Source organism: Sardina pilchardus, chromosome 15, assembly GCF_963854185.1.
Source record: "Sardina pilchardus chromosome 15, fSarPil1.1, whole genome shotgun sequence".
In the NCBI taxonomy this organism is placed as follows: domain Eukaryota; kingdom Metazoa; phylum Chordata; class Actinopteri; order Clupeiformes; family Clupeidae; genus Sardina; species Sardina pilchardus.
Window position 1 is genome coordinate 22,049,800 of NC_085008.1, and position 15,984 is coordinate 22,065,783.

General features: G+C 42.2%; 2 protein-coding genes across 2 annotated transcripts; one reads left to right on the forward strand and one right to left on the reverse strand.

The window, feature by feature from the left end:
- Nucleotides 1-641: 641 nt before the first annotated feature.
- ociad1 (OCIA domain containing 1) lies at nt 642-5,707 on the forward strand. The gene is made up of 8 exons (XM_062556469.1): nt 642-904; nt 1,240-1,327; nt 1,612-1,665; nt 1,791-1,838; nt 2,624-2,756; nt 2,950-3,173; nt 4,194-4,352; nt 4,877-5,707. Exons 1-8 carry the CDS (start codon nt 827-829, stop codon nt 4,912-4,914), a joined length of 822 nt encoding a protein of 273 aa, XP_062412453.1. The 5' UTR covers nt 642-826; the 3' UTR covers nt 4,915-5,707.
- Nucleotides 5,708-11,437: 5,730 nt separating this feature from the next.
- ociad2 (OCIA domain containing 2) lies at nt 11,438-15,714 on the reverse strand. Its single transcript, XM_062556323.1, has 7 exons — nt 15,464-15,714; nt 15,121-15,205; nt 14,301-14,354; nt 13,023-13,070; nt 12,280-12,445; nt 11,835-11,918; nt 11,438-11,638 (listed from the first exon to the last, which is right to left on the reverse strand). Coding segments are annotated over exons 1-7 (510 nt in total). The 5' UTR covers nt 15,536-15,714; the 3' UTR covers nt 11,438-11,637.
- Nucleotides 15,715-15,984: the final 270 nt, after the last annotated feature.

Consider the following 15,984-nt stretch of genomic DNA (forward strand, 5'->3'; position numbering starts at 1 on the left):
TTCATTTGGTACATTATCTGACAATCATACACTCTGACGTGTAACAATGCTAAACGATTGGCTATTGTTCCCAAAGCCATTTAAAGGCGAAGTCGTAATTTGCCAATGTACCAAGATATTTATGACTCTCAGTCGTCCTGAGAGCCAAAATGTTGAGGTTTGGTGGCTAAACGAAAGACTACTTTAAACTGACAGACAGATTCTTGAAAGATTGTAGACTTTTAATGCCCCTCCTTCAAGCTTTACTCAAAATAACTACAATCTTTCTCACTTTTTCCCTCAAATCTTGGCTTAAGGTGCTTCCACACAGAAATGGCAGAATAATTCTGAATGCACGCGTGTACAAGAGAGTTAATATATTATACAGTATTGTCATTGTACTTCTGTTTGGCATGTTCAGTCGTGGGTGCTAAATAATTTGTGCAAAAACTGCATCAGATGATAATGTGGATTTACATATACTTAAGTAATGCATATTATTGATGGACAATAATTGTGTATGACTTTATACTGTTTGGATGATGTAAATGGTCAGACTTGGAGGACGAAAGTTGAGCCCTGTGACTTTTTATTTAAAAAGATGTAAGACTTTTAATCTGTAATGGTTTGTTGCCAACATTTCCGGATTTAGTTGTAGTGCTTCCGGGTTTAATTTCAGCGTGAATCGAGTGGAGGTCATTTACACAAGTGAGAATAACTGATCTGAGGATTTACAAACCTTTAAATGTAATGCGACACTTTCTATGTCATTTCGAAGGACCTCACGATTGTAGACTCGTTGAAATTATGTAGATAGTCGTAAACAGCTACATTATATGCCACAAATATGACACAGGCAACGTCATTTTATCCACAACCTAGAGATCTTCCTTCTCCAGAACCTCAACAGCCCGGGGGTGCCAAGGTATCGTTAACGTTGTGAATAAAGCTTTTATTTCTCGCATGTTATGATTAATGTAACAACTGTAAAATAACTTAGCGTAGTGATCAATCATGTTGCCAACTTTCAATGTTTTTGTGCTCTTCTGGACATGTGTAGTAGGTTGTTCACCCTATAACTAACTTCAGCTAGCTAGCTGCAAAATCCGTTTGTGTTCAAGCAAGTGTCTCCATCCAGTTATTCTTCTGCGGTCTTAAGTCATAATGTGTATTATATAACAACGCTACACGTAGTAGAAAGCATTTGTGTAAACTAACACTAAAGCTACCACTTGCAACGTTTCCTGGATATTGTTACAGGATTCTGCTAAATATGATAGATATGCTCTTACTGAAGATGAAAGGAGAATCCTCAACGAGTGTCACGAAGAGAGCTTCTACCAGAGATGTGAGTTGTAGTCCACATGTGGTGTGATGAAGATATTTGGCTTTTTAGAGATATTAGACAATATGTTGAAGTCTTCTCAGTTATAATGTAGACAATGCAGAGACCGTTCCACAAAATGGAAATGTAATTTAATGTTTAAAAGTAGGCTATGTCATATGTCTGATTTTTTATGTGTACCCTGTGTGTGTGAATGTTCAGAGTGAATTATCAGAGCTCTTCCTGAGATCTTGTGAAAAGAAAGCTGGGTGTGAATTGTATTTATGTGCTGCTGTTTATCTTTGTAGGTTTGCCACTCGCTATCGCTTCCATGGTTTTCTGTCGGGTGCTTTTGAATAGAGGTAATGTCGATTCCATTGCAAATACCAGTATTTGCCATTTACCATAATACTGCTGCAACTAGCAATATTTTAGCTTGCTTTTATTTTGATAAACTTTATCCTTCTCTTTCTGTGCTTGTGTTTAGGAATCCTTAAACCACATCCACGATTTGGCTCTTTCCTTAAAATGGGCAGTAAGTGTTGTGATCAGTTCAGTACAATTCAGTGTCAGGGTTGCTTTACTGATGGTACACATTTTACAAAGTTTATACTTTGACACAAACCTACGGACCTTTTGTAAGCAGCAACAGGTACAACATGCTGTTGGAGGTGGAAACAAAAGGTGCTTCGCTATTGAGATCATATTCTAGATAAGCGCTGGATCAAGGGTTCTAAAAAGCATTTTGTCATGTTTTATTAGTATAGTGATAGAGTAGTTTATTATCATTATCCATGTGTTCACCTCTGGCACCTTGGTTACCATAGTGGTAACTAAAACAAGCTATTTAACATCAAACATATCGTAGGTGTACATGTTGAGTTACTCTAGTCTAGATTGTTTTGTGTTACACACTCCTCTGGAATATTGCTATTGTCTATCCAAAGTAAGGCGAGTGCCTGTTTCGAGGTTAATTAATGGTGAAATCACTGATGAACCAAAACTCATCAGTAATTTTCGACTTACATGTACATTTATAGCCTGTTATATGACTTGGCTGGAGGCCACAGTGTAATCGGATGACATATATCCTAAAAGCCAGTGATAAAGCAGTGCATTTCAACATGAATTTTACACAGCTGTCTGTGCACCTCCCATATTGTTTGCACGTCCAACAACATGTAATGGAGTTTTGAGATCCCTGTGAGAAGCTTGAATCAAAGAATGCTACATATTAGGTATACCCTTTGACTGTGTTTACTCTCTTGTTACCTCTGCCGTTGTGGTAATGTTTGTGCACTTTTAATATTGCACCTACAGCTGCAGGAATGTTGGGACATTTGTTTGGCAAGTTGTCCTATGTTCAGATCTGTCAAAAGAAGTTCGAAAGTCTTGACAAACGCTCATTTGGTTCAGCTATCCGTCAGGAAAGTCTGCGTATTTTCACCCCAGGGTGAGTGTTCCATTCTCTTACCCTCATAAGCATCCACATCCACTCTTGCACTCGCACACCTCCAGTAGTACTCTGACCTACACCAAGTCCACCATTGTTAGCATATACATAAATTGCTGTTTGCACTGTGTATTGAACTTATAGATACAGCTTGAAATTGTGTGGAAAAATAGTCTCATGTCATTGCGTACAGGATGAACCAGTCAGAGATGGCGGATCCCAACCAGGCGGATCCTGCGGATTCTGCATTTGAGTCCAGCCACCAGTCAGCGATGAGCTATCAGCCCCCAGCTGACTCCTTCAGCTACTCCAGTGACTACAGCAGCCCCTCCCAATCCTCATATGACCCTGCCCCTTTTAGTTCCAGCTTCAGTGAGTCAGCCCCCTCGGGTGTGAGGGGGGATGATCTACCACAAGGTTAGCATGAGCTTCAAATTATTTGTCAAATTCAGTGAGATGCTCCTCTTGGTTGTCTAACTGTCTTGTTCTGTATGTTGAGCTATTTTCAGACACATGTGTATTTCTGTAATGTTCACAGACTTTTTACGGTATGTTATTGTTGTTGTTGTTGTGCTGTCTGAATTCATATGTCCATATCTGCTACTGGAACTTTGATTGCTGCTGACGTAGTAATTTTGCCGTAATGTTGCCGCCACAGCTGCTATGTGAATTCAGTCACAGAAAAATCCCTCACCTGTCAGTGATGTTCGAGGGGAGTATTACATGTATTTAAAGCGCCCTAACTGATCAGTTTTGCATCCATCTCCCTAATACGCTGCTAGTAATGCAGCAAGGCTATAGCAACTCTTTTTGAATCCTCCATGCTCCTGGTGTAAAATTACACTCTTCCGCTGTCAGGCATGAACAGCTGAAAGCATGGCCGGCCGCATTTATTAGCCGTCATTATCTGCCCAGCGAACCAAACCCCAATTGACAGAAATTCTCAATTAGATTTGAACAACAGGTGGCCCCATACTGTACATTCCGCATATATGCTTCATGTCTGAATGTCCATTAATTCGGCAAGCAATTATTGCAGAAAACCTGTCTGAAACCTGTCTGAAACCTGTCTTACAGTATGTGTGGTCAAAAAGGGCTGGTACAGTCCTCGCTTTGTAAATTGGGAAAGTAAGTGGCTAGGAATCTACTGGTGAACAATCCTGTGGTTTACATACCTTTAGCCTCATTTTGGTTTACAATGGCCGCAAATAAGACATACACTGCCCCAGGCTTTCAGAACGTTGCCTCAAGAGCACAGAAGGCAGGGATGCAATTTTATTGGCTGCAGAGCTCATGATCAATGACTAACACCTTCACTAGAATCTCATTTTGTACTTTTCAAATATCTAGAAGATGTAAAAAAAACAAATTGCCATGGTGGGGTGAGTTTTGGCTGAAAAGCCTCTTTCTCATCCCATCCCGCTCTGTCCCATTCAGGTGTGCATTACCTGGACGACGACCTGCCCAAGAAGAAGCCGGTGCTCTACGAGGAGCTTCGCAGCAAGAACCGCGAGAACTACGAGGTCACACTGACACAGAAGGCCGAGACTCTGTTGAAACCCCAGGCTGAGGTTGCCGTGGCACCAAAAAAAGAGGGTGAGTGGCTCAGAGGATACCTAGCTACCTACTGTACCTACTGTACCTACTGACCCACTTAACGAAATACTGAAATGTGCAATCGCTCAGTAAAACATGGATCACACTGTGCTATCTGATTTCTGTATGCTGTTACAAAGTTTTAGACCACAGAGAGGGGAAAGGATTGTGTTAAATGTTTAAATGTTTAAATGTTATACGTTATAGTATTATAATGGAGTTAACAACCTACAACACAGTTTATATGTTGTGAAAAGACATCAGCAAGGATCATTATGATGTACTGTATTATTGTGTATGTCATCAGGATTAGCTGTTCAGAATAGTTTATGAAAATGGACCATAGTAATCTGTTGTTGAAATATGCATAACCAGTTAGAGGAAGTCTGTGAATATGCATGTAACTATTAAGCAACCTGGTAAATGATTGTCACTGAACAAACATAGTATCCTTTTAAAGGCATTTGGCCAGTGCAGGGAAGTAACTGAAATTTTAACTGACTTTTTGTCTATTCTTCTTTCAGGGAAAAAAAACAAGTATGGAGATGCTTGGGAGGAGTGAGGTACAATGCCTTCAAATCAAATCTGCTGGGATACATTAAGGGCCATAACATTGTCTGTCTTGCGTCTGCTAACGAGAAAGATGTACTACTGCCATGTTGCTGATATGATGGGTCAGGGGCCAGCCATGGATTTAGTTCATATTTTGGTTGTTCAGGATGTTTCTTTGAAAAGGCCAACAGCATTTGTTGTCAGCTGTGATCCTCTCCATTCTGAATGGAACATACTGCAATAGACATACTTACTTTTTGCTTTAATATTGTTGATCAGGCAAACAAGTATTAGTATCTTGCAAACAATACATACTTTGCTGGTGCAAATCTTCATAGCTATTAAATAAATAAAATGGCATCTTCCGTTATTTGGTTTTTCATCTTGATTCGCTTTTTTAGTGACAAGGCTGCATACTTCAGGCAGGAGTAGAATCGATGACATCGATGACAATGATCCAATAATTAATTTATGAGACTCAGGAGTATTTCCATTCTTGGGGCTCAGAAAGTTCAAGTGTATCAATTAGAAGCTAAGAGGAGCTATAGGTTGCATTGGTGTTAAAATGACTGTAAACCTCTCACACTGTTGCACTTAAATAGGGCTTTGTATTATATCAGCGAGTGAATTTGTCCAGTCAAGTCCCTTTCGCTCAACTTTGAAAAATCCACTGGGTCTTTTTTAAACACATTACCCTCTGCTCGATTGCTGTACTTCTGTAGCCATTTGAATCAGTTTTGCTGTGTCACATGTGAAATGTCCACATAAAGCCATTAATAAACCAAAGTGGTTTGAAAGATTCAGCAATGTGTCATTTATACATCTTGTGAGCCACCATTGTCCAGGCATCAGATTGCAGGCAGATGTCAGTGGGCCCTAATTTAAATAACGGGCAAAGTCTTAAAACAACACAATAGTTTTTTGTACCTTAAATGTATTCAAAATAATTTCAGTGGTTCATCAACTCGTAACAGGGAGAACGGCACTTCTGCATTTGCTTAGTGGCCCTCTATCGACTCTCTATCAACTATAACCGCACTATGTAAGTTCGGGGAGTGGATTTGTAGTTCGATGGAATGAGACATTAGAATCTACAGATTTGACTTGCTTTGATGCTACAGTACATTATACTTTCATAAAATCATGCAACATACTCTACCTTGTCTGTGGACATCAATATTTGCTGGATAAACAAATAGCATGCTTGCCCCAGAGGAGAAGTGCTATTTATTGTTGCTTTAATTTAAAGCTAATTTTATAACTATGCAAAAATCTATTTGCTAATTTAACGGCATGAGCAAGAGCCTTGGCACAAACATTAGTGGGTCAGCTCAAAGCTTTCACGTGACACATTATAGTTTTAGTTTCTACATGAGACAATTTGCTCATTGACTGACTTGCACTTTGCCCATTGAGCCCTGTCGTCCACATAATTCCAGCTATTTTATGCCTAACATACAGAGAAGCTCTTCCCTCGACGCCAGTACAGCGGGACTGTTTGGCCATGGCATCCATACACATTCACATTTTGTTTTTCGTTTAAATGTTCTCTCTCTTTCTCTCTCAGCAGTGTCATAATAGCAAGATAGTTCCAAAAAAATACATGCTTGATTTTTCCAAGAACCACAACAATGATGTTTGTGTAGTGTGAGAGCATATTACTGAGCAGTGTAAAATGTGGCTCAAAGGGCTCTTTACCAAGGCCAGGTACATGATTGACGGTCCCTAGACCTATATATATATTTTTTAGAAATGGCAATGATTCTGTTTGAGCACATCTTGGGTCAAATCTGATTGATCTCAGGATGGAGAATATGGGAAAATCCTGAATGCATTTGTCAGTATTTATGTTTCAGAAATCATGTAGATTAAAGTAAGTACTGTAAGTACATTAGAAAAAAGGTGATTGGTTCTATTGGTTATATCAACTTCAACTTCAACTTCAACTTCAACTTTATTTTTTGTCCCCCAATGGGGCAATTCATTTGCAGGAGTGAAGAGCACAACACAACATACAACATAAACCACTCACATAAAGGGACAGATCACAGATAACAAAGGACAGATCACAGATGACAGCCAAAGACAACATGATGATAAGATGCATAAAAGAAAATAAAAAACAGGCTGTGCTGTGCCTAGACCAAGCTGGCCAAAGTGCTATTTGACTAAAGTGCGCTGTGCAATAGGCTACCTCCTTCTCTTGGAGTTGAGGAGGGAGACAGCAGAGGGGATGAAAGATTGTTTATATCTGTTGGTTTTGATTGGTGGAAGTCTGAAAAGGGAACCAGAAGGAAGCAGCTCAAATTGTTGGTATAGTGGGTGGGAGCTATCAGACAGGATAGATTTTGCTTTGTTGTGCAACCTTTTATTGCACATGTCCTGCAAGGTTTCCTGTTTCAAACCAATTATTTTGCTGCTGATGTTGACCACTCTGGACAGCAGATTTTTGTTTTTAACATTGAGTGATTGAAACCAACAAATAAAAGAGAAGGTAAGCACAGACTCAATAAAAGAACGGTAAAACATGATCAACAGAGTCCTGTCAATCTGAAACTTTGCCAGTTTCCTAAGACAAAATAGACGCTGCTGGCTCCTCTTGTACACTGAAACAGTGTTGGACTCAAAGGTCAGTTTTTTATCAATAATGGTACCTAAGTACTTATAAGAGTCCACTAGTTCAATGTCTTGGCCCTGTATTACAGTGTTAACAGGAGGAGGTTGTGCACGTCTAAAATCAATAGTCATGTCCTTCGTCTTAGAGGCATTAATTGCTAAAAATGAGTCTTGACACCAATTCATAAAATAATCAACAACTGGGCCATGCAAGAATTCATCCCTGTCCAACAGGCTCACTATCACTGTGTCGTCAGCAAACTTCAGAATGTGGCGGTTCTCGTATGTGCTTCTGCAATCATTAGTGTACATAATGTACAGTAGGGGAGAGAGAACACATCCCTGCGGGGAGCCGGTGAATGATACAGACAAGTCAGACAGTTTCTCATTTACTCTCACCTTTTGAGTCCTACCCGTAAGGAAGTCAAGAATCCAGCCAACAATACTATTATCCACAGAGAACTGGTCAATGAGTTTCTGTACCAGCAAATGAGGCTGGATAGTATTGAAGGCTGATGAGAAATCCACAAATAAAAGTCTAGCATGAGTGCTAGAGACCTCAAGGTGGCGATAGATAAAATTAAGCAGTGTTAAAGTTGCATCTTGCGCACCCCTTTTTGGTCTATAAGCAAACTGCAGGGGATCAAGCAGGTGTTCTGTCCTGGTTAATATTTCTTTCTTTACGAGTTTTTCAAATGATTTCATCACTAATGAGGTCAGAGCTATAGGCCTGAAGTCATTCAAGGTCTTTGGACGGGTGGTTTTAGCAACAGGGACTATAATGGAATGTTTCCACATGGCAGGGACCCTCTGCAAAGACAATGACATGTTAAAAATATGAGTATAAATATGACCCAACTGTTCCGCACAGTGGATGAGCAAACGGCTGCCAATGTTATCTGGACCAGCACTTGTTCTGAGTTTGCAACGTTTGAAGGAGTTTATGACAGTGCGGACATTAAAAGAATTGATCGAGTCGCTGGAGCCTGACAGGTTTTCTTTTAGAGTGGCTCTATCTTTACTAAAGTCATGCAGCTCAAATCTGCCATAAAAATTGTTTAGCTCATTTGCCAGGACTAGATCTGAAGAAAAGCCCTCTACAGACACTTTTTTCCTGGTTTCATTGGTTTGCCCTGTCATTAACTTGAGGCAGTCCCAGGCAGAGCCCAGATTGTTGTTGCTTAGATTATTCTCAACTTTCTGTTTGTAGAGCAGTTTAGCCCTTCTGGTCTCCTGCTTAATCTCTTTTTGGACAGACACAAGCTCTAAAAGATTTCCAGATTTAAAAATGTGTTTCTTTTTATTTAGTAGCATTTTCAGATTTTTACTAACCCAAGGTTTGCTATTGGGGAATATTTTAACAGTCTTTTCAGGAATAACAATGTCCTCACAGTATGTGATCCAGGAGCTGACCACATCCGTCAGTTCATCCATGTCACCAGAGGATTCCTGGAACACATCCCAGGCTGTACTGTCCAGGCATCCCTGCAGGGTAGAGATGGCTTCCTCAGACCATATTTTGACGACTTTAGTGGCCACCTTCCCCCTCTGGAGAGACGTGCGGTAGGTAGGGATAAGGTGCACACAGCAATGATCAGCTGAGCCCAGCGGAGGGAGAGGGATCGCCTTATAAGCGTCTTTTATAGTACCATAGCACCGGTCGAGAATCTTGTTATTCCTCGTGGGGCAGGATACATACTGGAAAAAGTTACTGAAAGTCTTGTCCAGTGAACAGTGGTTAAAATCACCTAGGATTAAATTGGGGGCGTCTGGGGAAAGCAGCTGGAGTTTCTGCACAGACTGGAAGATCTGCTCAACAGCGTTTGACGCGTTAGCCCTGGGGTGAATGTACACCACTGTTATAAAGATCTGTGAGAATTCCCGAGGCAAATAGAACGGGCGGACAGACACAGAGAGTAGCTCAATGTCTTTGGTGCAAATACTCTCTCTAACAAGGACATTATTACCCCAACGCTCATTTATGTATAGACACACCCCACCTCCACACGACTTGCCGGTGATCTTGGTGTCCCGGTCCATACGAAACGGAGCTCCGAACCCATCAATCACCACGTCGCTGTCGGGGTCCGACTCCCCAAGCCAGGTCTCTGTGACAGCCAGGATGCAGGCCTCTCTGTACTCATGTTGGTGACGCACGAGAGCCTGAAGTTCCTCAGTCTTGTTACGAAGAGATCTTGCGTTGGATAATATGATAGAAGGCAGCGGAATGCGAGACAGTGATTGCCGTCTCAAGCGCATCCTCGCTCCCCCTCTCCTCCCCCGCTTCCTCCTCGGTTTGTGCCTAGCTCTGTTAAAGTCACTGTTTCCATGATCTCCGTGGCAAAGTTCCTCGAGGTTGGGAGAAACAAAGTCTGCGGGTGGCTTACAGTTCCCAATACTACTGTGCTGGAGCAAGAAGTCCCTGGAGTAGGTAATCCTGTTTCCTTCAGAGACAATGCACAGCCCTCCCGTCAGGAGAAACGCGAACGACAACATAATCAGTGCAAAAAGCGCAATACCTTCCATCTTAGTTGGTCTGTAGCACCGTTTAGCATCAGTGTCAGTAAGCTGATTAAAATCCGGAGGTGTCCATGACCTACTGCTAATAAAAACAATTTACGGACTTAGACAGGGACAATACAAACAAACAAACAAACTCCTCACTACCTCACTCCTCACTACCGCATGCTTCATATATGGCACCCTTAAAACCATTTTGAGCGGTTCATCAAAGGAACCCCTAAGGGTCCTTTAGAACCTTGGTTCTATAAAGCACCCCAAGAACCCTTAAAGAGTGTAGTTGTATAGTGCAACTTTTCTAGCCCTATGGCCACTCAAAGCGCTTCACAGAGATAGGGTGCCTCTCATTTGATCTTTTATACACCCTCCCTTCCTTCCTCGATCCTCATCCTCACTGATCTAGATAAAGAATGATGAGGTGGAAACAATGGGATAGTCTATCCAGTGTTAGTTATAGATCAGTGGGAACGCCCCTAGAGGACCGAGCATCGAGGCTCGCGGGGAGGGTTTGAGAGCCACCCATAGACAAACATAAAGACTATATTCAGTCCATAACTGGCTGTATGAGTAGCCAAAGGTTGAACCAGAGCTGTATGTATAGATCATATAGAAGTCTATATACAGCTCTCTGGGTTAAGGTTAAATAATCTTTTAGCGCCACCTTGTGGCAGGTACGTTGAATGTAAGTCCCTGTAAAGTCCCCCCAAAAATAAATGGGGGAGTTTGTTACCAGAACAGAACAGAAAAGGGTGTTATTAACCATTCTGAAAAATCAGGATGAAAACACACATAGTATACTAATTGACAGCAATGCTTGTAGTTGTTGCTTACAGGTGTTTCCAAACAAACCTCAGATTTTGGCTCACAGGATCTTTAAAATTCTGGCACCCTGGGAAAATACATCTTGGATATGCAGGCCAGGCAAACCTCACAGAGATCTAAACATGAATCCTCGCAGAAGTCCAACTACTCAATGAACCGGCCAATCCTAATTACCACAACTCTTCAGCCAGGAAAGCAGCTCATCAGTGATATTGGCCGCGTTTCCCAAATTCATTAAGAAGCTCTTAAGTGCTAAGAACTTCTTCAGAGTGTTCTTAGAGCGCTCCTAAGAAGTTCTTAGCACTTAAGAGCTTCTTAACGAATCTGGGAAACCCGGCCATTACTTGTACTAAGTGGCACTTCATTCACATTTTTGAAGTTTGTCCACCCGCTCACTCAACTGTTCTATGTTTATTGGCGCCGCTCAATTGACATCTATTTGGGTGCTGACATGCATGACAAGGGACAGTGCAGGCAGATCGCTTTAAGGGGAGGGGTTAAAGTTCATAGGGAAATCATTACATAATCATTCAAGACAGCCTTTTAGGACTGTCCAAAAAAAAAAATTGCAACTGTAAAAATGATGTCATGTTAAATGGTGAGAAATGTAACTCCACAATTCAGAGCCATGCAGTTTAGTCTTTTTCCTTCACATGGACTTTAATACAAACTCAGCCATAATTTTACAAAGCAACTAGACAACTTTAGTATTTAATCAAAGTAATATAGAAAAGCCTATACATTCCATAAAGCAAGTGGCATGGATGTCAGGTGCCCTGGGGGAAAAAGACATAAGAGGTCTGTTAAAGGTTGTGTGTGTGTGTGTGTGTGTGTGTGTGTGTGTGTGTGTGTGTGTGTGTGTGTGTGTGTGTGTGTGTGTGTGTGTGTGTGTGTGTGTGTGTGTGTGTGTGTGTGTGTGTGTTTTCTTACAACAGGCTGTAAGAAACGTGTGTGTATGTATGTACTACTTACTAGCTCTGTACTGGCTGGGCTTGTGCTGTTGCTGCTGGTTGTACTTCTTGCCTTTTGCATTCTTCACAGATGTGGTGGCAGTGTCTGCAGAGAGTCCATGGTTCACGTAAGTGTACGTGCTACCGCAGAGGCATGCAAAACACGCTCTATAGCTTACCCAAACAGCCTCACCTTTAACAGCCTCACCTTCAATAAGCCTTACCCTATCCACAACATCTAAACCACCTGTCTCCAAAATAAAAGCTGGTTTAACAGAAAGAATGACTCATTCATATTGGCCAAGACTGGCCCTATTATTGTGTTGTTCATACTGTACATTGGCCTGGAGAAAAATGGATGACCGGCCTCTTTGACGTCCAATTCTTAGAGAGCATTACTTGAGGGAGATCTTAAATATTTTGGAGACAGGTGGTTTAGATGTTGTGGATAGGGTAAGGCTTCATACCTGTGGCCTGGCGCAAAGTCTGGTCTCCGTGACCAAGGTCCAAAGCTTGGTCCAAAGCCCGGTCCAAATCCAGGAGGGCCAGTGTAAGGACCGAGTCTCTCAAACTTCTTTCGGCACGTTCTGGCATAGGAGGCCTTACCCAACGCAAAACCAAGGACACCTGCCACTGAAACAGAAATGCAAAACATTTGAATTATTATTATTAGTAGTAGTCAATGTATTTTATCTCCCAGCTATGATATGACATTTTGTAGATCATAACTTAGTGAAAATATGGGAATTGGAACACATCAAGCACTTTGTCATGTCATCAGGCCTGATGGAGTGAGGAAGAGGATCAGTGTAATTTGCGTATCAGTGTGATAAAAAAAAAAAGGTATGGAACTCTGGCCAAAGTCCAGCTTTAACAAGTCTGGAATATCTTATCAGAAGAGAAATACAACATACTGGAAATACTGGACAAACCTAATCCAAATATTTAAAATAACGTAAATAAAGTAACATAGGTTATTCTTAACTACACTCAAAATAAGACATTTCAAACTCATGCACACTTTATGATTATATATGTTTAGTTTTTTTCCCATCTATACAGTTTAGACAGTAAAGAGACGGAGAAAGTGGGATCGGGAGATGACCACGGATTGGATTTGAAGTTGATGGGCGCTTGGACCCCTATTGTGGACACTGGAGCTGTGTGCCCCCCAGTGTCCCCCCGACTCATGTACACTTTATACACTTACATGCTAGCTTGGGGAATGGTCCGAACCGTTTCGATGCCTTCCAAATCCCTGTGGACAAAGCATAAATGATGTTAAGATTGTTATAGTGTGGCAAAAGAGCAGTGACTTAGGAAATGAATATATTTGCCTGATGAAGACCCAGAAGGGTCGAAACGTTGCATTTTCTTATTATATGGGAGCAATTTATCAGTGTTGCGGACATTATATTCATTTCCTAAGCTACTTTCCATTTGTCCTGCACCTGCAAGGTGGGATGTGCACATAACTACTTATCTTGAAAAAAAAGAGCAGTGACCCCACCTGGTCTTGAATCCAGGGTACTAAACGGTCTTTGGTATTATTTGCCCTCAATGGTGCCTTCCAGGCAGTGCTGCCTTCAAGGCACTACTCCCCTCAATTTAGGGGTAGGATGAGGGTTGAGGGGTTTAGGGTTAGCAATAGGGTAAAGGTAGTGCCTTTTAGGCTGTGCTGCCTGGAAGGTGCCATTGGGGGCAAAAAAACACCATTGAGCGGTACTAAACCTGCGGCTTGACCACAATGGAAAAGAGCCGGGTACATCCCTGTGCAACAGTGGTACAGCAGTTAGAGCGCATACTCAACTGTAGTGACGGTACTCTGTCACTCTGCCCTCCCCTTCGGGAAGTGTGCCCATGTGCTTCACCCATCCCTGGAGTCCCTCACACCGGGGTCAACCTATCCTGGGTGTCCCTCACACCGGGGTCAACCTATCCTGGGTGTCCCTCACACCGGGGTCAACCTATCCTGGGGTCCCTCACACCGGCGTCAACCTGTCCTGGGGTCCCTCACACCGGGGTCAACCAGTCCTGGGGTCCCTCACACCGGCGTCAGCCTATCCTGGGATCCCTCACACCGGGGTCAACCTGTCCTGGGGTCTGACACCATATGTAGCAAAGGGAGAGAGCAGGGACCACACCCAGTCGTGAATTTCCCCTTGGGGATCAATAACGTATCTGTCTATCTATCTATCTACAGTATCTATCTATCTATCTATCTATCTATCTATCTATCTATATCTAACCTGTGTCTCCAGGGTACTAAACCTGCAGTTTGACCGCGATGGCAGAGCCAGGCTCGTAGGTATATGGCGGGCAGAGCTCATACTCAACAGTAGTGACAGTACTCCGTCACATAGTGCAATGTTATTAGATTATGTAACACAAGCTCAATATGCAAACTCATACCTCTGTTCAGATACATCATTGGCTTTGGCTATGTGTTCATATGAAGTTGTTTTGAATAATCAGTGGCTTTAGTTACCTTGGTAGATGAGGGCTCCTGTCACAGCCATGCTAGTTGCAGAGAGAGGGAGAGCTATGGAAAGAAAAAAACAAGTGTGTTAAAAAATGCACATTTTTACATTGTACCTCTATAGTATACTGTTTGTTGCCTGTAATCACTGACACTGACAACTGACATAAATTCCTTGATTTGCTAATAATCACCAATGTTGAACTGCTTCTAAGGATTGCTGAAGAAGCCACCACAAGAGGGACCAATCATATACCTCTCATGAGCATGACTGTGCCTTTTCAGTAGGACAAATTATTGTTTTATCAGAGCAGATGTTTGATTATATTAAAAAGAAATACCATGCATGTCAACTTTAACAAAATATTCTTCTTCTAAATATCTCTGTGCACAGGTGAACACACTCATACACACACATTCGTCTGTCGTCCTGCACGTGAGTGTGCATGTGAGGACAGACTCCTCCAGTCAGCAACCATTAATGGGGTAAAATCATGAAAGCTGGGGCCCCTTGAAACCTGACTCCACACACAAACCCAAACATGCTTGCTTAGGGAGGGGGGCAATGATTAATGAATCCATTGACATACTGTCATTAAGAGCCTTCTTGGAAAGTTACTACAATGGCACACACTGCCACACACTACGCGCTCTTTTATCAATAGCACTCACACCTGGACACAGTCAATCACTCATGCTGTTGTTACACACGGGCAGACTGCGACTATGACTGTGTGCCTCAGCAGAGATCAAGAGGCTATAACAAGCAGCGAAACCAAGAATGTGGTTAGTGTTGTGAAAGTGACAGACGCCGCGCTCCCCGATGTACCTCTGTACCAGGTGCTCTCCGACTGGCACTCCATCCATATCTGCCTCACATCGTCCCTGTGGATGTGGCGGTCTCCCATGCCGCACTGCAAATGGACACATTACTCAGGGGTGAGTTGAAAAATCCACAGTTTTACTCTAATGTGTCTTCCTAGTAAGATTATGTAACTTATGTAAAGATGACTTGGTGAGACTTTGATGAACTGTGTGATTTCATGGACCATAATAGTGTTCACTGATGAACACAATGAGCCATAATCAAGCTAGATGATTCTACAAACATCTTCAAACAAAAAGCTGATCACACAGATCCATGGAGAGGAGAAGAGTGTTGTTGTGCTCACCTTGCGGTCCCTCGCTGGTGCAGCCGTCCCTGTTTGAGCCGCCCCAGAGCCTTCAGGCGCCTTGGTAGCCATGTCCTGCTGGTGGCTGAACACTTCAGACAACTCGAAAGGTTTGGATTATTCTCTCTTTCTCTTTCTCGCTCTCTTTCTCTCTCTCTCTCTCTTTCTCGCTCTCTTTCTCTCTCTCTCTCTCTCGCTCGCTCTCTCTCCAGTTCTCTCTCTCTCTCTCTCTTTTGAGCTCCTCTCGAGTGGCGTCCTTGCACTCTTTTAGCGTGCCTCCCCACCCACTCGTTTGTCTAAACATCCGCAAGCTCCACCCAACTAAGGTCAAGCGTGGGACTGAAAGACACTTGTAGCACTGTGGAGCCTCAACTCACTGATCTTTTCAGACAATTAAGAAAATTGGAAAAGCAAAATGACACTTGCTCTATTTTATCACACATTTGTTATTATTGATTGGTATCATTTTCCATTCGATTTTACAATTAGTATTCTCTATAATCAATTACTGATGGTATGTA